The 14,093-nt window shown below is 40.1% G+C and overlaps 1 protein-coding gene across 1 annotated transcript in view; it reads right to left on the reverse strand.

Moving 5' to 3' along the window:
- Positions 1-3,953: 3,953 nt before the first annotated feature.
- The window catches only part of LOC139298973 (CUB and sushi domain-containing protein 3-like), a 310,941-nt gene continuing 300,801 nt past the window's right edge, over positions 3,954-14,093 (reverse strand). The window contains 9 exon segments of the mRNA XM_070921804.1: positions 3,954-4,113; positions 4,714-4,849; positions 5,524-5,611; positions 6,153-6,289; positions 7,310-7,468; positions 8,577-8,636; positions 10,386-10,565; positions 10,669-10,780; positions 11,443-11,516. Coding sequence (XP_070777905.1) covers positions 3,954-4,113; positions 4,714-4,849; positions 5,524-5,611; positions 6,153-6,289; positions 7,310-7,468; positions 8,577-8,636; positions 10,386-10,565; positions 10,669-10,780; positions 11,443-11,516 — 1,106 coding nt within the window.

Genomic DNA, 14,093 nt, shown 5'->3' on the forward strand with positions numbered 1-14,093 from the left:
ACAAAGCAGGTGTTTTCGCTCACCCCGACACCCAGACTCATTAAAATCAACTGGCATTCATCATGTGTGGGACCCAAACTCACGAAATTCAATTTTAAACCTTTAAACCAGATTCTTCAAAGCAACAAAACAAGTACTTTTTTTGAAATGGGCACCAAAGCTGAAAAACAGTGACTCATGCTGATTGATACATGTACTCCTGTCATGTGGGGACCAATTAATATAGGTGCGATATATGGTACATTTTCAGGCCCAACCCTTACAATATGGCACTATTATATGGATGTTATGCATGGTTTCACACAAGAACTAAACATCTTCTCTTCTCTCAGCGGTGGTTGATGATGATGGCACATGGAATCATCAGAAAGGCCAACAACATGGGTAACAGCCTCCAGTGGCTTACAGGGGCTAAACACAGTGAAGGTTGCCAGCTGTACAAAATTTAATAGGTGGCAGATCAGATCTGAAAAACAGCTACCAGCCAAGGAACATTGAGCTGAGATTATAAGGCTATATTTTTATGAAATAAAAGCAAGGGAAATAGAATCTCAACGGCCTTGGTTATGTTTGAATTTAAATTTAAATTGTTCACTTGAAATCTTAGGATCTTCTCCCAAATGGTCAGTTCTTCTGAAAGCTTCAGTGTTTCTGAAATAAATAACATTCAAGGCCTTTTAGATTTTGAAATGCAAGATACACACGCAAAACACTGTTATTCAAATCTTGTGTGCGATACTTAGGAAGTGCCAAAGTAGTACAAACTCTTTTTATTTTTAACCTAAAATTAAAAGGCGTGTAAGAAGCATGTGCCAATTTATAATTGATGTGGATGTCAGTACAAGGGCAAATAAAAGTTTAATAGAACCCTAAAACAGAATTCATGTGATCTCAGACATTTCAGTATTGATTTGTGAGACCAAACACATCGTTAACACAGGGAGACACTTCTGAACCAAGACTCAGTGATATAAAAACCTGGAGTTGAACTTGTGATGATCATTTAAGATTTTAGAAAACTGCCTGAAAACCTCTCACTCTCAAAATCTAATTCAGTCTTTGTAGTTTGGACTCCCTAATGTGTGATGAAAAACTATAGACATGAACCTTTCTATGAAGGTCGGAACACCTTGTACATAGGTCGTGATCCACACAGTTCACCAATTATCACCATTATTAGTAATAATATCAATTTTTACCGTGCTTGTGTTTTTTCTTTTACCTTGGCCTTGCGAGAGACAATAGAGACATCAACTCCACCAGAGTCAAAGCCAGATAAAGGTTTGGCCATGTGCAATCAAACAAATCGGTTCCATTGAGAGCTGGGATTTCTGTGTTGCCATGACAACACTGAGTTTGTCGACATCTCTGAACTGTAGCTAGAAAAACAACATTAGTTCAGAGTTTTGATGTGCAAGTCTCTGAGGCATCACATCACCAGTTAGGTTTCGAAAATAGTGCCGTTATTCCAGCGGATCATTAAAATGCGTCACAATGGTGACCATTATGGAGGAGACGTATGTATTTGTAGTGGCCGTCATCTCTAGTGAAGCGGCAACAAAAAAACGGCAGCCATAGCACAAACTCCATCTATTAATGGTTTAGAAATCTGCCATCTGTGATGAATGTTTGGCGAAACATTAACTTAACATTAACAATCACTGACACCCGTGATTGCCCTCAGTGGGAAAGACAGTGATGGTGAGAGGAACTTCACGTTACACAAGAAATTAAAATAAAACCAATTCCATGTTACAAAGGAACCAAAATACAGCTTGTGACTTCTGTGAACAGCACATAGTTGTAATATCTTTTATTCTGATATTTATTTCTTTTTTTTTCTAAAAACTCTTTGCTATAATCCGTCATTCCCCTTTCAGCCCCTCCCCTGTGGTAAATATATAGCACAAAAATATAGGTGGTGAATGCTCCCGAATATATATGCAATAGATTTACAGATCAGAAGATTCTGCAGCAATAACAAAGAAAGAAGATAAGCACTCGCAGAGTGCAGAATAACAGTGGAACTGTGTCCACAATCGTAGGGCTGCAACCCTGTTTATCTTTCTTTTAGCCTGTCTTTCAATTTATGTCTACCTGTCTCTCCTGTCTATGTGTATGTCCTTCTGTTAATTTGCCTGTGGAGTGGAAACAATGGGCAACAGTCTTAAGACCCTGCTTGTCTTTCTTGAACCTGTCTATCTCCTTGTGTGTCTAACTGTTGGTCTTAATACCCTGTGTCTGCTCTCCGTCTTCCTGTCTCTCCAGATTTCTGTTAGTGTGTATACCTGTCATCTTTCCTGTCCGTCATTCATCCTGCCAGTTTCCCTCTAACCTTTCTATCTGTCCCTGTGTTAGTCCATCTCTCGGCGGGTAGACAGGTAGTGTTCCTGTAAAATGTGCTTTAGTGCCAGAGCTTTCTCTGTTTCTCAAAGTCTTTTTTCTTAATAAGTCCATCAGAGTCCTCTGTATCCGTCCAGCGTTCTTTCTCATCAGAATCCATTTAAATTCACAGGATCAGGAACATCTTTCCTCAAGGCCATATTCTGTCTGATCTGATTCATTATGTAGAGGGAAGGCCGACCTCCTTCAGTAGTTGATTTCAGGTTAGACAGGCTCTGATTGGCTGCGTTAGGATTTTAAGATCTCATCTTTCCTCTTGATGATTCCCTTACTCCACTTCCAGTTCAGTTAGGGGTTGTCTCCGTCTCCTCGCCCTCCTCTCTTATCCATTGGACAGGAAGGAGCAGTTTATCCATTAGATGAGTCAGTCTCTTCTCATCTGTTCTCTTAGTGCTGCCTCCCCTTTAGACTCCTTTTAGTTTTGCTTTGCTCTAATCCCAGTTCAGTTAGGATTATAGCTCCGTCTCCAGGGCTGCCCTTATCCTTTGCTTAGAAGTTAGTCTCCTTTCAAAGCAACTTTTGCTACTGTCTGCTAGCATTAGCCATTTTAGATTCCATTTTAATAGAAAAAGACAAGAGTCTAGTGATGCCAGCCTCTGGTTGTCATGGAGACAAGAGGTTGTCCTGTCTGGTTGCTAGGGTGTTGTATTCCGTGGTCGTTAAAGAAATAGGCTCCTATTAACAACTAGTCAGTCTGGTTTACTGGTGATCTGCTGGTGACAGTGTCTTTTACTGTCAGAAGCAGTTTTTCTTTGCTTCACCGTGTCTTTTGTGACATCCTCTTCATGTCACACTTGCCCATCTGTGGCCATTTTGCTGCTGTGTTCAGTACAGTTGAGGAGACAACATGGTATAAATGAAACCAACCCATTTTTGTAGTGCAGTTTATCTCCATGATGTATAATCATGGCCGGAGCACTGATAATGTGCTCTCCCTCTCTCCAGAGCTGAGAGTGGGTCTTTCTCTCCAAAGCTCTGTGTGAAATACAAAATTTCGGCATTGGGTTATCGTGACATGACATGATATCCGACAAGCAGGTCATGGCTTAATCATTACTACTGGTATTAGAGACAGTGAGCGGGGTTAAATAAGAGGTTGAAGTGAAACGGCTGTGTTTGGTTTAGAATCAAATTATAAACTATTCATGACCCGCTGAGTCTCAGAGACAGATAATAGCCGGAATAGTTTTCCGTTGGGTTGCATCCTTTTCTTTCACTTGATGTCACATCTCACTGGCTGTGTTGCATCCGTCAAAGGTAGCAGACATTTTGTGTTCACATTTGTTTAAACTTCATTTGTGGATACAAAATGCTATAAGTGAAAGGAACTAACACTTGGCTTAGGCTTAGAGTGGACACTTTTCCCTCTGCTTGGGGAGATTAGGTTTCTGAACTGGGACTGAAGGTCTTTTGTAATCAATGGACAGACCATGTTGCTGACGATGTTGAGGCTTGAGTCGAAGCATACTGCTTTTCCCTCCACACCCTCGTACCAATTGTGGTCCCATTAGATATCTGAGTCATTAAGTTCGAGTGAGGATAATCAATCCTCAGACCATGGTGCAGACAGTATTTAGATTCGGATCGAATCTAACAGCCTTCCCCTCCACAGCCTTGGCGTTGGTGTTGTACATGGGGTTCTCAAAGGCAGCCTGGCCATTGTTGTTTTCATGGACTGAGCAGCCGGTGTACTGTGTTTTTGGTGTCGTTCTGTGGATCAAAAACAGTAGTAACGAAAATGGAAATACACCATTACAGTCATAAAATTGTTCTAATTGTCTCTTAATATTAACTTAACTGGGTAGCCAGTGGACAATAGTGAATGCAGTCTTGGGAGTACAGGCATAGTAAACAAGCTTTAAGACGGATTAGAGAGAGCATTGTGCTTTTTATGAAGCCTAGTGAGATTCCAATCAGCCCATCCAAACCTAATTCCTTCAGCAAGCTTTTTTTTTTATTAACAGCAGAACAGAAGCTATTTGCATCTTTTAACAATGCGAACACCAGTCAATTGTGCTTAAATTATATCTCTGAAAAATCCAATTTAACACCTCCTAAACAGAATTGCAATAGACAGTGTCTTGACTGCCTCTTAGCACCTCAACAGCTAAACCACTGAGGCAGGTAGTGTTTTCATCATCTGACAGCTCCTTAAAATGTTAACAATGCCTTTCTACATTTTGTATGACAATATTGAAAAACAGAGGTGAAGTAACAATGCAGTGATAAGTATTCTTTTCTATTAAAATACTGAGATTTAACAGAAATACACATAAATGGGATACATTCAGGCTTTTTTTAAGCACATACCTTTGTTTGTAGAGATAGAAGCCAAAGCCAGTGAATATTAGAGCGAAGAAAGGCACCAGAATAGCGATAGCCACAGAACTGCTGTTGGTACCAAGCTGAGGGGGTGGCGAGTTCTGACTCTCTGACATATTCAGACCTGTGGCATGCAAGGAAATGCATTGTCATTGTACAACAAAATAAAAGGAGAGTTATTGTTTTAACATTATCAAAACTGTGATTTTGTCATCTAAAAATGTTATATTGTTAGTAGCTGTAGTGGTGCTGTACAGTATGTATGATATCTGTGACACTGAAGCCTACACAGGATTGGCATTTCTCACCACAGCATCTGCTTCTCTTTATCGCATTTGCAGGATGTCCATAGACGTGCAGTATAAAGACAAGTGGTCAGATCTTGTTAAATTTGTTGTTATCCCCAAAATCTTAGTAGTTTTTGGCCCGTTTGTTGTTGATGTGCTTGCCAATTTTCAATCACTGCAGATCAGTTACTGATAACTTAAAGCGAGAGACTACTTTCAACTTTATTTGATGGAGATGGTAGTCGTCTTTGGATGCTCGTTGATGGAGTTCAGCCAGTAAGATGACATCAGGTCTGTAGAGCAGCTTTTGCTCTTGGTGAGAATGTATCCACTGCAGGGCTGAGCCAGCGTGAGCAATAAGGTCACTGTTGCCAGCAGAGAAAAGCTCCCTGATCACTTTCTCCATTAGTGAGGTTCTTATAAGCAGTTTACCAGATTTTTCCATCATTTATAGTCTGACAAGAAACACATTCATTATTTGGTGCCGTTACTAAACCTAAGAGACAATTACCCAGTCTCTGCAGTCCAAACTGTCCGTAGTCTTTTCCCTGAATGAAACCCTGGAATACGTAACTAGAACCGTCAGGCTCTGCTGATACCTGGAGAAGACAAGAGGACAAAGACAGCAAGAAAACATGAGAGACATATAGTAACAGGAGAGGGACAAAGGTTGGTTACATTTGTGTTTGTGTCAACACGACAATGTGCAAATTTAAGACATATTTCTGAATTTTTATTAATATGTTGTTTAAATATTTGATTGACAAATACCGTTACATTTACACAAGTTATCACAACACACTGCTCTGCAGGTGCTTCATGATGACCACAGCATTTAGATAGTATAGTATTTGATAGTGTTTTTGTAATAATTATCTGAACAAATAAGACAGATGCAAAATGCCAAGTGCAGAGCAGTGAAATGTCTCACTCTGACTGACCTGTATTTGTATCAAAACAGCATTGTAGTAAAATGCCTTTACAAAAAGAGGTTAGCACACTAAAAGTGTTTGTCTTGTACTTTTGATTAACTACAATGAGAAGCATTTATTATGTGACATCCTGTTTTAACCCTTCTAAATTAATCTAGCCCAACTGAATGTAATTAAGTTGAATGTAATTAAGTAAGATGAGACTTACAAATCCATCCATGGTCCAGGAGTCTTCTATGATTTTGGCTGGAGAGATGGCTGAATCTTTGAGCTGGTTTCCCTGGTTCACATAGTTCACCTGGTACATCAGCAGCAACAGCCTGGCCTCAGAAGCCTTATACAATCCTAGAGAGGACAGAATAAACAACTGGTTTACAATATAACCGAGTGAAACACATCAGAACACAATGGCTGGGTTGTTATAGATCATTAGATCTCTCGTGCTATGTCAAGTCATGTTTGGACAAAAAGTAACAAAATGTTAAGTCAAGAAATCGTTCAAACACCTTCTGTAACTCCCACTAATATCACAAATCCTAATTTTTACTCTTCTGGACATGTACAAGATACACTGTGTCAATAAGTAGGCATATTTTTTGCTTTCGGCAGAGCCAGGCTAGCTGTTTCCCCATGCCTCCAGTCTTTTTGCTGAGCTAGATTGAACATGCCTTGACTCCTGCACTGACGTATGATTGATGTCAATTGTGTATGTGTATTTCCCAAAATGTTGAACTACTCCTTTAAGTACAGTGCTTAGGTAAGTTAAACTTACTCTTAAGAAAAAATACATTCAAGTTTTATGCAACTGGCCACTGGCCTTTTACCTGTGTGAGTGCAGCTTTAGCTGTTATTGATCTAAATCTGCTACTTTAAGTCAGAAGATGCATGTTAGAAGTCTGACAGCTGCATGGTTTTGTGATATGGTGTTTGTGCTCTTTGCTACTCCAGGAACCAATTCTAGCTTAACAGGATTTGTTTTTTAATAGGGTCTTAACCCCCTGCTGATGCTGTTGTAGGACCCTGGGAGGTCTGTGTGTGAATAAGTGTATGCCTGAGTTTGGGGGGAAACACAGTAACAACATTAAAAAGAAGTATGGTAGCTCTAGGAAAAATATGACAGATCCAAACACCATTAGAAAACAACACAAATGATTCAATGAGTTTCAGTAAATGTGTTGATGATAGGAGCTCCATATTACTCAGAAGGACTAGGTGTTTATTTAGTGTGTTACCAATGGATCAATACAAGATCGTGATGTGCTGTAACATATTCATGACCCACAGTATGACCATGACATGTTCTGTCCACATATACTACTGGATATACATTATGGAGGGAATATAATTATCCTCATTCTAACATGCCTGATAGGAGCAGGTCCATGTTGCCGTTGCTAAGGGAAACATTGACTCTCCCTGTTGTGGAGTTGAAGTTGGTGATGCTCAGTGTCATAGGCTGCTTCCGCCCACGGTAGTTATAGGAACCTTTCCATATGTAGTTAGGAGCAAAGACATCATCTGGAACTGTAGAACAGAAGATAACAGATTAGAAATGAATAAAACAGAACAGATTAGAACAGAGCAGATATGAATCAAAAGAACAGAACAGATATGAATCAAAAGAACAGAATAGAATCACACAGAATAGAATATAATAGAAATCGATACAACAGGGCAGAGTCAAATGGAATCGAACAGAACATAAAGGTGCTTTTGCCTGTACATTTCTACATTGTCCACATGTAGTAAGAAACAAGATTTCATGGCTGGCTTTAGGCAGAATCTTTCAGTAGATTTAACGGCTGCCTCCTGCTGTGACAGTTGCAGGAACTTGTGCATGCTGTAGTAGTATAGGAACTATTTCACACGCAATGAGAATCAAAGAGTTATTGAAGGACCAGTATGTAGGATTTAGTGGCATCTAGCGGTGAGGTTGCAGATTGCAACCAACTGAATACTGCTCCCCTCACCCCTTCGTTTCCAAGCGAGTAGGAGAACCTACAGTGACTAAATTCAAGCTGCCACTTCAACGTAAAAACACGATAGGCCCTCTCTAAAGCCAGTGTTACTTTTGTTCGCTCTAGGCTACTGTAGAAGAGGACCCGCTCCCTATGTACATATGAAGGACTCATTCTAAGTTAACAACAACACAGCGACTCGTTTCAGGTGATTACACATTGATGAAAACATATTGCTCAATATTGTATTCCATTTCTGCCAATAGATCCTCCTAAGTCCTACACACTGGTCCATTAAATTACAATAGAATAACAGAATAGGGGAGATAACACCAGAGCAGAACTGTAAAAAAGAGAACTGAACAAAACGGCAGCACAGAGACAAGCCCAACATCACAGTAGTTAATTTACCTTTCTATGTGTAGTGAGGAAAAATAAATTATTTACGATGGAAAGCAGTAAAGTACAATAAAATCGACAAGAACACAAGAAGAACAACGCGGTGGAACAGAGGGGAGCAGAGTGGAAAAGGAGCAGAGCAGAATCTATTCAACTACAGTAGACAAGACCAAACTTAAGTGGACCAAAATAGAATAGATAAGGAAAGTGAAGAGTAGACGAGGAATGACAGGACTGTACTAGCCTGGAATAGAAAAGACTGTAATAGAACTGACCATTTAGTTTAGGGCTGGGAGTTCCTGTTGCTGGTTTCACAGGTTTCTTCTTCTCTCCAGCTGCACACACGAGAGAGACAGAGGGTGAAAGATAATGTCATATTAAAACACATGAGCAGGGCTGGAGGGACACAGTATGAAAGGATATTTAAATGTTTTGGTTTGCCTCTTCTTTAACTTACAGACTCATCAGCTGATACCATGAAAAGCTAGGTTCATGCAGGGGAGATTGCACTCTATATTAACAAATTAGAATGCAGTGTCACACATTCACATAATGAGTGTGTTGAAAAAGGATCACCCAAAATAAACCTATTTAATTGTTATTTGTAGGCAGAGCAATGCAAGTAGAGTTCAAGACTAATAATTGCAGTGCAGATTAGATCCTTTTAAATGTGGCCTTAAGACACTTTGGGTTTGACCATTCGGAACAGCTTCTATCATCACTTCAAGATGCAGCCATTGTTGCCAACAAGTAAAGGCAAGCAAGGAAGAGGGTATTTGTCCTAGAATCTCAAATTGGATCAGAGAGTGCTCCAATTTTAAAGGCTACCTCAGGGCAAAAGGGTGCCAGACTTGGCGGAATGATTTCAAAGTTGAAGCTTGCAGTTTTTTTGTGCAAAGGTGGGTCCACATCTTCATCTGTTAATGTTTCTTTATGAATAAGATGAACACTAGCTCAGGCATTTCTAATGTGAAGAAAAACACACACAAATACAAAATTTTTATATTTGCATTAGTATTGACGAAAGTCTCTGTGATAATCAAACGCAGCAGAACAGCTACTAAATGGACCTTGTGGTGAGATTGATTTGTCTACAACTGTTTCCAAGGTCAGAAAGGCACTTTCAAGCTACTTTTAAGCCAACATGAACAAGAAGTCCTTAAAATGCTCAGAAACGTGGAAATGTGAACTATTCCACGGCAGCCGTGCAAACTCAGTCTGTTAATGAAGATTGTGTGATAAGACTGAAAGCTCCAGAACAGCTACTACAAAGACATTATGATGATTTTGTAAGCATTGATGTAGTTAAAGTAGTCCCGAATGGGGAGTATTCTATGTCAGCATGTACAAGGCCAGATAAAGGGTCAATAGGTCAAAATCCCTGCATTAGCTGACAGACATTACAAGAAGGCACTGGAGGACTGAAATAAATTAAACCCAGACTGGCCTACTGCAACCAAGACACAGATATTTCACCAGTCATCCCACCTCTCACAATATGTACAAAAAGCAAAAAGTGGTATTAAAGATACAACCTAGTTTTTGTTTTACTGAAGCTGGGATTTTATGTATGGGAACACACACACGATACTGTACACCCATTTTGGTAAGCCCGCGTTGATCCCTGTATATACTGTATATACTTTACAGTATGCTCAACTTGTAAATGTGTTACTTCCACCAGATATGTGTTAGGGTCCACCAGGTCACAGTTTGAACTCAACACTATCAGTCACTGTTAGATCCATGTATGCAGTAACTTTGGTGGAGGAAGAAAAATGGACTCACACGATGTGATGAATTCATTTGCTCACCTGTGAGGACCTGGCCGGGCTAATCTAATGAAGGATGAAACACCACGGGATATAGTATTATCTTTTTTTATCAGTGCTGCCAGACCAGCAACTAGCCCTCCAGGAGATCTCGCCCTACTCCAGATGGCCAGGTATGTGTGCTGACAAAGTGTCCTTGAGCAAGACGCACTCAACACTCCACACCTTTTCACTCATACTTTATTTTTTTCTGAACAAGATTTTCAATCAAACACACTAGATAGAAATATAAAAAAGGGATTTTTTTTTTACCTCGACATATAGGCATCTTTCCTGTCCAAGTGCTGTCACTCTTGCAGACTCTGTGTTCAGAACCTCCCGCCAGGAAGTAGCCATGCTGACAGCTGTACACCAAGGTGTAGCCAAAACCAGGCAGATCCATCCCCATCACGTCCACATGGAGCGCGCTCTCCGGCTGCTTACAGGCGTGGGCTGGAGGGTGGAGAAGGAATTTGTGCACTGGAGTTTGACAGACAGAGGACGGATGGGCGATGAATGGGCGAGTCAACAAGTTAATAGGATGTATGTTTCTTACGTATGCACTCGGGTTGTGCTCCAGTCCACGTCAGATCAGGCTGGCAGGTTCTAGAGGAAGACCCCTGAATCAAATGACCTGGCTGGCATTGAAATGACACCACGCTCCCCACCTGTGGAGAGGGAGAGAGAATGGGACCAAAGCGCACACACACACATGCACACACACACACACACAAAGATAAAGAGATTTTCAAATTTCTTTCTGAACACCGTCTTGGTAAAACACACACAGACAGACATGTAGATGATTACTGTGACTTTGACAATTACGGCAAATGCATGTGACAGTAAAATATAACTATTTCAGTTAAAGATCTTTGGTTTTCCTGAAAATATTTGAAGTACCAAAGCAAAAATTGGGACTTATGATGATGATATATATAATAATATCAACCATGAGACAATATATATATATCAATGTAGCTATCCCTTTAATATGCCTAGTTGTAAAAGGCTATTCTGGGAAATAAGGCAGCAACTAACAATTATTTTCCTCAATTAATCTGCAAAATAATACAATTATTTGTTTGGATTATAAATTGTCCAAAATATGGTGAAAAAAATGTTGTCAGACCAACAGTCTTCAAAGATTCTTCTTTCCTTCCTTTCTCTTTCTTTGTAATTAGATAGATTGTTAAGTTGCATTTCACCACAACGACAGCTTCCATAGTTAGTTCCATAGTTCCATTGGTTAGTAAATTAACTTGGGTATTTATAACACTTGGGTAGGAAGGTAGATAGAGAGTCAAGTTTGTCAGCACGGATATTTTACCTTGAAACCGTAGGTCCGGTTTAAGGAGCCATAGCGTGGCGTTCCTGGGTTATCACAGCTGGTTTTGGTCGGCTCTGAAAAAGAACAGCACGAGTGTGCGAGTAATTACACACCAAATCTAAAAGAAAGATAGATTAGCAGTAGCATTATATGTCCTCTCTCAACTCTCCTTTCCTCTCCTCTGTTGTCATGGTAACAGCAGGGTATGTATCCCAGCAGGACAGCAGGGGGCAGTAGTGCTTTATCAGAAAACGAAGCACGGCCAGCTTTGAGAGTGCGTGTGTGTGTGTGTGTGTGTGTGTGGCAGGAACATCAGCATGTAGAGCACATCCTGACGCAGAGCTCGATTCAATACAGCTTCCGAAATGACAGATTCACTCTCCACTTCTCTCTCTCTCTCTCTCTCTCTCTTCCTGTACCTTTCTCACTGCCCCCCCCCCCTTTCTTTAACTGCTCTCTTCCTCTCTCTTTCTGTCTTTCCATGTCACCCCCCCACCCCCCCACACACCCACCCCTCCCTCGTCTGTCTTATTTAAAGAGCAGCCTGCTTCTGCTCAAAACTCATTCTGTTTCAGTCACATAGTAACACGCATCACACACTAACATACAGCTGCAATCACACACTAATAAATTAACCAAGTACACAAACAGAAAGCCCAACACTCAACATTACATTCTCACTTCACTTCCCTCGTAGAAAAGAATAAGGCGGCACTGAGTCACTTTATGATTGTTTGTATGCTCGTGTATCATAGTCTCACACTTACTATGATATAGAACTGAAAGACTTTCTCTTCACGAGAAGCTTACTTTGTAACTACTTCTTTTTCAGTAGTTATAGATGAAGTCTTTACATCAATGAAGAAACACTTCAGGGCAAGCCGTCTATTTTTAGATTGTCTATTTCACGAGGAACATTTGACTTTATAGCAGCTGTAAAGTACTGTATGCAAGCCTTATCGAGTGCTATGAAGGAACAAAAAGTTGAGTGTCTGTTCGCATTATACAAAAGCTCTCATTACAATTCATCACCATACTTGATGTTTAAGCACCTGCTCTGAATCAGACATGTGAAGTGGTGCTCTAAACATCACATGTGGTGCTGAATTGACCCAGTGGGACCATTTGTAATGTGTGCTGAACATCCCTTCTCATTTTCTTCTTAATCCCCGGATAGCAGCAGCAGTTTGTTTGAAGTTGCCCTTTTCTAGAAGCCTTTTACTAAATACTGTACGTTACAGAGTGTACTGGTGCTGTCTTGCTTATGAGGAGGCACTTTCTCTGTAATTTTCTAAAAAAGGGCTTCCTGTATAAGATCCCTACTTTGTAGACCAAAGGAAAGCATCCCAATACTTTTCTGAACTCTACTTCCTATAGTATAGTAGTTCAGTATAGTTTTTCAAAACAGGTGTTCTGATGAATGATCAGCTGTGCAACCTAGATTTAAGATGACATTCAGTAGCTATATGTCAAAATAAAAGATATTGGATCACCCCTGATGTTCACTGAACGTGACAGACACGCCGTCTTGGCTGCAAATCCAGTTATTATGCTAATGTTTAATGTACACACGTCCGGAGTGTCACACCTGGACTTCATGCGTGGCTCTTTCCTCCGCTAAGCTATTTTCACGCACCTGGTCTATTTTCGTGTGAGTGGCTCATGTCTCTGAAGCATGGAGTTCACCCGTGAATGAATGTAAATGCCTATATTGACTAACAATTAATTGATTCATATTTATAGATACATTTCACTTGCTTTCACTGTATGTACACATAGCAAAACGAAAGGAATTTATCTTGTGAACTGTGTGAAACAGGAGAAGGTTTTGTTTTCCTTCTGCCAATATACACTATTCAGGAAAAACAGGTACCATATAAGACAGTAAAGTACAGCCACAAAGTATCTGTTACCATACTGATCGTAAATGAGCTGTGAATATTTTTGCTTGGAGACACTGCGCTTTAGAAACCCTTTCAGTGAACACTGGAACCACAACAGAGTTGTAGTGTAACCGAGAACACGATGCAGCCACATCCAGTAGACGAAAAAAAAAATGTATTCTACAGGTCAGGCACAATTTTAGTTGAAGCTTAAGCTAATGACACACAAGGTCGCAATATTCACTTACACTGTCTTTAAAAGTTAGATGAATTACTTTATGTATAATGCAGGACATCTGAGATATTGAATATATCTAACAGTGAAAACAGCAGCAGTTTCATAAGGAAGAGTTGCCTTTTTGGGAGCATCAGTGGAATTCTTTAAGGCTTGTCCTCCTCAGGCTCCTTTTTTCAATTATAAGATTGTCTCAGATGAGCCTCCAGTCACTATTCATTATTATACCAATAAGTCTATGTAACTTTAACTTTGACAGAACAGTGGTTGCAAAACACAGCAAACGGAAATGTGGCCGTCAACTCCATAACGAGGGGTCATTAATTGCCATGATCACTCAGCAGGGGAACATCCAGGGTCCCCGGTGAGCCACAAACCAGTCATAATAAACTGGCAGGCTAGCATAAACTAAATAATGTGTTTCATAAGTTATTGAGCCCACGCAGATATTCAGTCAGGGAAGTAAACACATAAAATAACAACAAACAACAATTATATTAATCAAAAGAAAACGTGTGCAGCAATGGAACAAC

Source organism: Enoplosus armatus, chromosome 16 (genome assembly GCF_043641665.1).
Source record: "Enoplosus armatus isolate fEnoArm2 chromosome 16, fEnoArm2.hap1, whole genome shotgun sequence".
Taxonomy (NCBI): domain Eukaryota; kingdom Metazoa; phylum Chordata; class Actinopteri; order Centrarchiformes; family Enoplosidae; genus Enoplosus; species Enoplosus armatus.